The sequence below is a fragment of the Sebastes umbrosus genome, chromosome 6, assembly GCF_015220745.1.
Source record: "Sebastes umbrosus isolate fSebUmb1 chromosome 6, fSebUmb1.pri, whole genome shotgun sequence".
Lineage (NCBI taxonomy): Eukaryota > Metazoa > Chordata > Actinopteri > Perciformes > Sebastidae > Sebastes > Sebastes umbrosus.
Genome location: NC_051274.1, coordinates 14,989,230 through 14,999,155, shown reverse-complemented (window position 1 = coordinate 14,999,155; position 9,926 = coordinate 14,989,230). Strand labels below are relative to the sequence as shown.

General features: G+C 42.9%; 1 protein-coding gene across 10 annotated transcripts in view; it reads right to left on the bottom strand.

Moving 5' to 3' along the window:
• Positions 1-1,538: 1,538 nt before the first annotated feature.
• Positions 1,539-9,926, bottom strand: part of LOC119489605 (ankyrin repeat and SAM domain-containing protein 1A) — an 81,732-nt gene continuing 73,344 nt past the window's right edge. For 7 of the 10 annotated variants that reach the window (XM_037772271.1, XM_037772272.1, XM_037772275.1 and 4 more), the window contains 5 exons: positions 8,688-8,825; positions 7,426-7,608; positions 5,534-5,632; positions 4,402-4,496; positions 1,539-3,121 (listed from right to left, as the gene is read on the bottom strand). In XM_037772271.1, coding sequence (XP_037628199.1) covers positions 3,118-3,121; positions 4,402-4,496; positions 5,534-5,632; positions 7,426-7,608; positions 8,688-8,825 — 519 coding nt within the window. In that variant the 3' untranslated portion in view covers positions 1,539-3,117. Of the gene's footprint in view, positions 3,122-3,639; positions 4,497-5,533; positions 5,633-7,425; positions 7,609-8,687; positions 8,826-9,926 lie in introns of all 10 variants that reach the window. The other 3 variants (XR_005207212.1, XR_005207213.1, XM_037772278.1) reach the window with 3 other exon arrangements.

Below are 9,926 nucleotides of genomic sequence, written 5' to 3'. Positions count from 1 at the left end.
CAGCTGTTGCACATCTATGAACAGATGTGTAAATTCATCTTCATATCTGCCCCAGAAAGCATCATCTGTTGTTATGTTGATGTTTTCGTGTTGACGCAACATTAAAAAAAAAGTATTTTATTTCCATATCAGCACTCACATCATTGTATCAAAGAGATGATGCAGCTTTAATGGAGTCGATTTAAATGTAATTTCACATGACATGTGTGGCTATACACTGCAGGACACATTCTGCTATCCAGAATGGTTAGAAGTTGGTTTATGCAACAATCTTATTTTACCTCTACAGAGGTAATTTGTAGCCTAAAGCAATACGCTTATTAGATTCTAAGGAAAGTCTTTCCAGTTTAGCAACAGTATAACAAATTCCTGTTTTCCAAAACAAAAGGTGTCACAGAAAGTATAAAGGTCAGCGAAAGGTCAGCCTCATTACTGCACAAGTATCTGAACATTGATCAAAATAAGAATAAAAAAACACAATGATTTATCTAACTACTTTGTTAACTATGTGCTTTTCCAAATCCAGCATGAGGACTTAAATCTTAATTTGAAATTTGGTTCTCTGAGGCAACACCCGGTAAAATAAATAAAAATAAATATTTTATTCATACAGTCACAAACTCCAGAATTGTTATGAGGCTGCAGTTAAATTAGTTATTTTTTACTTATTTCACAGCAGTTGGCATTTGATAGCTGTAGTAATTGTCTTCTGCAGACTCGTTTCCTTTCTGACAAAGATAAAAAAAATAATAATGTCCTGGAGCCAGGGCGATTTTGAATTTCTGAAAGATGAACTAGATTAATATTTGAATAAGCTCATAAAAATAAACAAGGACACGAAACATTTTCAAGATAAAGTTTCAGACTTTAAAGTTTGTAAAGTCACAGCAGTATAAAAGGATCTACATTGGGAAAAATGCAGTCATGAGGGCAAGAAAAAACATTAACTTTAAGTTAGTTATTATTATTATTATTATTATTATTATTATTAATAATAATAATAATAATAATAATAATAATAATACATTTTATTTGGTGGCGCCTTTCAGGGCACTTTACAAAGATGAAATAAAACTCAAACAGATAAAAACAGCCAGAAAGTTACCAAAGAAATATGCTGTAGGAACCACCTTGTCCTAATAAAATGTCTTTTTGGACTCTTCATGTCAGGGCAGCTTGGAGTAGCTTGTTGTTTGGACTGACAGCGTGTGCGCCTGGTCCTCTGTGCTTTTATCACCTGTAGTATATTACACCTGCACCTTAGCTGTTGCTGTCCATCCTTCAGCAGGGAAAGGTTTATGAAATGGACGTGGAGGGCGGAGACCAAACATTTCATTCTGGCACATCCACTGACCTTGTTCGCCCTCGGACAAAATGGAGACAACACTGTGAGACAGCTGTGAGACCCGCAGCAGAACTAAAAAAAAAAGAAATAAAAAGAGAGAATTCTGCCAAAATTGGGAAAAAGAATACAAAACTTATGATGATAACAGTAAGCAAGATCAGTGAATGGTCAAATAAAGAGTCAAGAGTCAGCATTTCTAATTGCGCCATTTATTAGTTGTACAATTATGAAAAATAATCATAAAAAAGACTGGAAGCCCAAGATTATTTACAATCTTTTTTTTCTTAAGTGAGGTCCCTCTTCTGAGTCATTGTTTTCTCAGCCTTTTTTTTTTCTTTTCTTTTTTAAATCACAGGGTATTTATTCACGATATGTTTAACTTTATAAGACATAGTCCTTTTCTCTCTTTTGACAAACGTCAAAAATTACATACATACATACATACATACATATACATATATTTATAGATATCTATAAAAGCAAAAATCATTCAAGTATCAAAATACAGACCGCTAGATTTCATGTACAATATCATTCTCATCATTGTTGTCCTCAGATTAGTCCCTAAATATCTCTCCTGATCCTTTAACAATGTGCAAAAGCAGAACGGGACCAGGCTGATGGCCGAAGGTGCCGACGCCAGCGAGCTGAAGACAGTGTACCGTAGAGTTCTTGTACTGGCCTGACAGCGTACCACATATACAATGGTTAAATCAAAAACGACCAGTACCCATATACACATCGGCTGACCAAAACGTACCGTTAACAGTCAACATACTGGGAGTTAGCTGGGAGAAACATGCTGCGCCCTGTTGTTCTGTTCTGCAGCTAACATCTAAAAGACACGCCAGCCTGCATGGCAGGTTTGGCAAATAATCTTGACGAGATTAACTGAACAAAAGGAGCAGGGAAGGAGAGAGAGGGAGCTGCAGTGAACCACACCTGATCCAGTTCCAGCGTTAGGACACATCATTGTCCTATAAAACAATTAAAACATACAGGAAAATCAAATAAAAGCCACCCCCTTTTATATTTTTCTTATTATTATAAAACAGTCTTTGTAGTGTCAGTTCCTCTGCCCTTTGAGTTTGGTTAGAGAGTTCCTCCCGTGCAATATTACATTGTTTATCACAGTTATACATGTATGTTGTGGATGACAAGCCGGCGGTCATGAAGGGACGCTACAATGTGTGGATCCAGGACTTAATAATCCAGTAAGGAGTGTGTACCTACAGTGTGAGGTTTGATAGTTTGTACCTTTGTACCTTTGTATCATAACAAAAAAAAATAAAGTTCCTTATCCAAACCACTTCCCCTTTAACTACAAGTTCTGCATTGTGACACCGAAGGTACGTTTCCTCAAAGAGTAAACAACTAACCCTCTGTGAGGGAGGCCTGATCGTGTTAGATGGCAACGATTCATTTCTCAGGTAACGCATAAAGCACAACAAATACATCTGACGCTAGGATCACTTTCTGACAGACAGGAAGCTAAATGGAGTGTGTGTGTACGCTCGGTGTGTGTGTGTGTGTGTGTGTGTGTGTGTGTGTCTGTGTGTGTGTGGGGTGATGAAGTCGGTGAGGTCAGATGATCTGACGGACTTTACGTCTGTTTGTCTCCGGGGCCCGTGTGTGTTACTGTGGTGAGCTCGATCCGGCTGGTGATGTGACTCTGCTGCATGGGGTCACTTTTCCAACAAAACATCCTACCCATCATGCAACAGGGCTCATTCCTGTCCTTTCTTTACTGGCTGGGGGAGTGGCCACAGTGTTCAGCTATAGGGAAGGGACACAGACACACGCACACAAAAGAGCAGTGAGGTTAAAATAAAGTAAAAATAACACAGAACTAATGGACTCAAACAGGGTGATGGTGACGGATTACCCCCCCCTACAAACACACACACACACATCTTATAATGATTAACTCTTTTCACCAGCAGCCGTGAAATATTAACCTGTTAGTGATTGGCAGAACAAAAGGCAATGCTGACAGGATGAACATAGAAGGCATTTGTTGTGAAGAGAAGAAAAGAAAGACAGGACAGAGGAAGATGCACTTGTTCGTACACACTTGGGGATTTGGTAAAAGTGCTTAGTCATAGTTAGTTCACTCCAGAAGAAGCATCAGGTTTAAATCCTGGTGCTCTGATTGATAGACAGAATCAGTCTTAGGACAGTTTGGACTGTCTATTTTCTGGAGCAGCAAGGACCACTAACATGCGGGTCCATATCAGCCTTTTTTCCCTATTCTGTTTCCCTATTTTGCTAGAAAATCCCCCCCAAATGCTTACTTTATTAGCTCCAAAAAGGACCTTATCACAGTGCTAGGATCTTAGCCTCCTTTTACTTCGAGGAGACCGCTGACGGTGAAAAATATCCCCCTTAGTAAATCCTGTGTCACCTCAATAACACCATCGAACAGTCCAACTGACGCATAGAATTACAGGATCGGTTTGTCAGTTTCCTCAGGAAACATGTCCGTCCAGGTACAGGATGTGTGCAGTCAGGGGGTCACTCTCGGTTGTGGTAAATCAGATTTTCTCAGCACTCGGAGGAGTCAGGAGTTGAAAGATCAGAGTGAAAAAGCCTCAGAGCGGCCGTCGCCTAACAGAGCAGGAAAAGCACCAAGAAAAAAAAAAGAGCTTATCACCAAGAGTCAACAGTGGGATGTTGACGGGGGGGAAGTAAAGGAAGCATTGTACACAGAGTTCAGGAAGCATACAAGGTAAATAGAGAGGATCATAACGGTGAAGGTGAGCGGCAGGTTGGTAGTGTGAGTGATAAAGCGAAGGGGCTGCACTAATAATCAATAAAAGGTGTAGAAGCGGAGGTGGTGGTTTAGCACAAGGAAGGAGCAAAGCATCTCAGAGTGTGTCGTTGTCAGGTGAGGACACGAGCGACGGCTGAAGGGAGACGGGGGAAAGCAGGGGTCCAGAGGCAGAGTCACAGTGAAAGGCACACAGAAGGAGGGGAAGGAAGAGGGGTGAGACCAGGCCCAGAGGTCAGAGGTCGGGAAGGAAGAGGGGTCCACTCAGAATATGGTGGTCTCGTACTTAGTGCTGATAGTGCGCTTGGATTCCTTGGGGTCCACGAGCCACGTGGCGCTGCCCTGGGACTGAGACTCCCCCTCCTGCTCCACGAGGTCCCCCTGTAAACACAAACAGAGGGCGTCAAACTCTCGGCCTCTCAACAACTGCGGACCTTAAGTAGTTAACTCATTTATCGGTTTGGTCAGTAACACCGATTTCACACCAGGCAGTGGCGAAGTGCGGCTCGGTGCAATAATCAAATTTTACTGCAGCCAGGAGGCGTGTTCATGTGTTTGAGGCGGGAAGAAATTCTTTGTAACAATAGATCAACGTGTCACAGGAGTCATAGGATCTGTTTACAGATTGGCTGCGGGTCCTCTTGGGCCGCACTTCACCGCTAAAAGTTAAACTTTTCCCATCTTTTAGTTTGACTACACTTCACCACATAATCGAACGGTCGCAGCTTGAAGAGCTCGGGAGCGGCCGCTGCAGCTTATTTTATTGACATTGCATGGCAGCTCGGCCGCACTTCGCCAATACTCTGGTGTGAATTTGGCGTAACAGTCGGACTGAATCACAGCCTCAGCCTCAAAATCCATCTGCTGGCACAGTCTTATATACACTTAATGCATACATCTCTATTGTCATTAATCAAGACAAGATCTTCTCTCCAACAGCTGCAATGTCTTGTGTTGGCATTTACCTAAAATGTAAAGCTTTGTGAGTCACTCTGAAACTTTTTCTCTGAAGTGTTATACTTCTACTTTTCTTCAGAACGGATACTTTTGTGTTTACTTGTACTGGAACAGTAAAGTAACAATACGTTTAAGACTCTGTCCCCTGTTTAGTACCTCACTGTGACTGTAAACAGAGCTTGTGTTACTACCAAACCGTCACTAGAGGGCGCCTGAGTCAAAAGTAATTCATCAGCCCACATGTGCCTATAAGTGTAGGAAAGTGTATCTCATATATTTTTCTGCAAACAACAGTAAATCATACAATAACAGCAATATAAATTCACAAAGAACAAAAAAAAGCTTAAAGACACAAATGGAGGATTGTGGGATGTTTAAGGCAGTGAGAGGAAAAACAAAAAGGAAGGCAGAAAAAGGAGCAAAGAGTGAGAGGATGGAGATGGAGGACGCGAAGGCAGCACCTGGGCAGCAGGGCTGGCAGAGTGCAGCGGGAGGAAGGAGGGACGATGGGTGGTGCAGGTGTAACAGTAACAGCAACGACTGTCGAGAGGAGGAGAGTCCTGGGAGAGATGAACACCGCCAGGAGGAGAGAGAAGAGAAGAAGAGGAAGAAGGAAAATAGCACACAGACAGGAGGAAGGAAGGGTTGAGAGAGAATAAAAGGGGGAGAAATTGACATAGATTTGAGTAGCATGAGACAGGAACAGCCTGATCTGTTGTGACCAACACAGATGTGTGTGTGTGTGTGTGCAACTGCGTGAGTGTGAGCAAAAGTGCATTTGATTTAATAAAGGTAAAAGATGTGTACAAGTTGAAGGGAAACGCAGAAGGAGTGACAGTAAACATCACATTCTTAACATGATTCTGTTCATTAAGCTGCAGCCGGAGACGTGCGACTTGCCCCCGAGGTATAGTTACCTCATTAATATTCAGCACGAGGCTCACTTCTTAATGGTTTAATGCTAATGGCCAGACAAACATCCGCACAGTGTCATCATAATGATGAAAGAAAAGCTGCAGACTGATACTAAGACTTGTCTAATGTGTCTTGATGCTGATGCTAATGTTTCTCTAAAAACATACATTATTACATCAGGTGTGTCGGGATGACTCAGTAATGTATGATATGATCCAGTTTTACATAGTGGAAGAGTTTCTGGCACAGCTTAAAAGGTACAGTGTGTAATTTAGGGGGATTTATTGGCAGAAATGGAATATAATATTCATAACTATGTTTTCATTAGTGTATAATCACCTGAAACTAAGAACCATTGTGTTTTCGTTAGCTTAGAATGAGTCCTTCATATCTACATAGGGAGTGGGTCCTCTTCACGGTCATGTCTAAAAGATAACCCACAAATTGCAAAATCTGATCAGAGATGTGCAAAAACTCTTGCGAGTCTTAATGCTTGACAACCTATCCTAACCGTGACTATTCAAGGTCGATGCCTAACCTTAACAATGTCGCAAGTGTTTCCATTGTTTGCTGGTTACCTTCTGGACACGACCCCTCTTCACGAGGTCGTCCATGTTGCTCTGCCATGTTTCTACAGTAGCCCAGAACGGACAAACCAAACACTGGCTCTAGAGAGAGCCTTTCACATTTTTATGTTACCTGAACGCCACCGTAGTTCTCTTGTGAGCTGCAGAGTGCAAAACCGTGGTACCTCCAGTCGCCGTCTGACTTCTGTTGCTCCTAAAGTAGTGTTATTGTGGTAAGGATGGCCTCTGAGCGAGGCAAACGGCGTTACCACGGTTTTGCACTCGGCAGCTCACGTTATGGCAGTCTTGGAAAGGGAGGAGTGAGCGGAGGGGTACTCAGTCGGTTGCAATCTGCACCCACACCACTAGATGCCGCCAAATCCTACACACTGTACCTTTAAGCTACTTTTATAAGGTGCACAGGGAAGGGAAAAGAAGTCTGAAGAAGTCAAAAGTCCAACAAAATTTACAGTGTACAATACAAGTTGTTCTTTATACTTTTATACTGCGGGTGTTGCTGGAGTTTTGACCTCTTCCTGCTTCAATTTAGAAGACATAACAGCAGTTGTCATTTTTTTTCAAGTGGATATTGACTTTTGCTGATATCCCGTCCTTTTGCACAAGTTCAAGGGTTTTTCAGTCTGACACCGTGGGCCTCCCTGCAGACAAAATTGAGACAACTGCCCCCCTCACCTCTCCTCCCACTTTCGCACCATGTGTGCTACACAGAGCATGAAATTCCTGCCAAATGAACAGGAACAGTGTGTTTCAGGGTCAGGAAAATAGACTTGTACTGCAGTAGCAGAACTTGTGCCTCTATTAAAATGTGGCCAATAAACTACTCCATACAACGTGTTTGATGTCCAACTCACCGCTGACTTCCGTACGCTGCCTCGAGGTCTGGGTACCGGTCGGCTGGACTTGGTCTCGATGACGTCTGAGCCGGATCCCGCTGGGAGGTTCTGCTGCTGTTTGGTCCTCTGGGCTTGCAGAGCCAGCTGGTAGGCTACCTCAAACGCCTGGCCAAGCGTCAGTATAATCTCATACGTCAGATTCTATACAGAGAGAGAGAGAGAGAGAGAGAGAGAGAAAGAGGAAGAGACAGGCAGCCCTTTTAAGTATTCTGGACTTTGAGTCTCCCGGCCCAGGGAACAAACACACTGTGCAGTGAGACAGCAAAAGATATCGGAACAAAGTTTCTTTGTCCCTAAAACTTCTTCAAAACAAAAATTGCATAACAAGGAGAGGTGGCAGGAATCTCAGGAGCATTGTGCAGCAGCAAGCAGCTCCCCTCAGTACCTGAACTGGATACACATTCGCTGTAGCTTAGCATTAAAGCTGCACTCTATTGTTATACCCTGACAGTTTCCAAATATGAACAAGCAAAGACAGAGGATTCAAGCTTCACACTACATGCCTTGGGAAGTTGAAAAAGCAATCATGGTGGGAACAGCTTTGAAATCATCTGCATATCCTTCGATGTAGAATCTGCCCCGAGACAAGTACGGCATCTGTTTACTTAACGCCCTGATGTGCCTCTTTTTCCCTTCTACGCCAGACAGACGTGATCAGCTCTGTGCTCCCTCTTTGTGCGGCGTCTGGTGGAGGCTGATAGCAGCAGTCAATACAGTTTAAAATAACTGATCACATCTCACGACTGCTGTGGCCTTTGCTGCTGAGCGGCAGCCTCCTTGTTTCAGCGCCACAGAGGACACGACGGAGCTCAGAGGAAACTGATCATTGTTAGTCCGGAATGACCCCGGCTGCATTATGAGGCAGATTAGCAGGATAATCATCAGATCTCAGGGGGGACAGAGTAGGTAATGGAGGGCTAGTTATCACGGCCAGAGTAGCACTGTGTCTACGAGGAGGCAATCAGCCCCAACTGAAGCGTGACACCTTTACGAGATAGGGCCGTCTGGAGATAACGCGGTTGATGATGCAGGCTGTCACATCTCCTCAGTTTAAGTGTCGGGAGATGATGTTGGAGGAATTCAAATTTACCGGTGAGGAAAAGATTCCAACACTCACTAGAAATTCTTGTGGCATTTTCACCTTGTCTATGTTAAGCTAACATAAATGCTGTGTCAGAATAAGCTGACGGGACGGGACGGGACAGTGAGAGCGTCCTTACCACGTCTACTGTGCTGAACACGTGGCAGTAGTGGTGGCTGGTCTGCAGGTCCTTGGTGATGTAGGCAAACGTGCACAAGTCCTCCGGGTCCTGGGCCGCACACGAGATATTACGGATCTCGTGCTCTGCGATGATGTTCTGCACCGAGAAGAGAGGCAGCATAAGACTACAGGATATACAGACTATAAATAAGAGAATAGGATATCAACCTTATGTCACACAGAACTTCACTGCTATAAAAGTGATAATGCATTATGATAAAAATATGATTTATAAATACGACAGCCAGTAAAGAGGAGACATTGGGGCATAAATCGTGTTTAACAGCCACACACAATAATACCGGGCTGAGCTTCCAAGGCAACCTTTCAATGTCTTTTTTTTATGAATGTCAGATAAATGTCAATACGAGCAGACTTGCTCCCTGTTTAAACATGAACAAATCTGACATAAACTTGAAGGCATGACATTTACAATCACAGAAAAGAAGCAGCCTGATGTTTGACTGTAACACTCTCAAAATATTACAAAACAAAACATACTGTTATTTGCATCAGGTTAAATTTTAATTGAGACTTAAGCCATGTTTCCACCAAAGGAACTTTCCCCGAAAACTAGGAACCTTTTGAGGAACTCATTGCGTTTCGATCGCAGGGACCAGGGTCTAACTTAAGTTCCGGGGACATTTAACAGGGCCTTTTACCCCCCAAAAAGGCCCTGGTCGGGGTGGAGTTTGCAGGGATGGTCGTCGCTGATTGGTGAAACACACACAGTGCTGCTTCAACTATACCGCTTCATTCATAGAACAAGGAAGTACTCTAGTACCAATTTAGGACCATTTTAGGACAAGGGTAGATCATTTCTCTTAGTTTGATAACATTCAAAATAAAGTTAGGCTTTGCTGTCAGCTTCCCAACTCATTTTAAAAAAGACAGAGAACGCACAAGTGTGCTGAGAGAGGGAGCGGAAGAAGAGACAGAGCGGAAAATAAAGATATTTTCTGATTGTTTCACAGTGGTTACGTTCTAAAACACAAATAAATAACCATCAAACACTCAACAGATAATTTACTGTGGAGACAGATGCTCTTAGTTTCATTTTCGTCCTCTTGCATTTCATTCATTATAGCCAACGTTTTTCAACGTGTTTTTTAAAAGTAAACAGACGACATACTGAACTGCAGGCTGCAGCCCTCGTACCATGTCATGTTGCTTTTTCATACGTCAGTGGACTAATTTG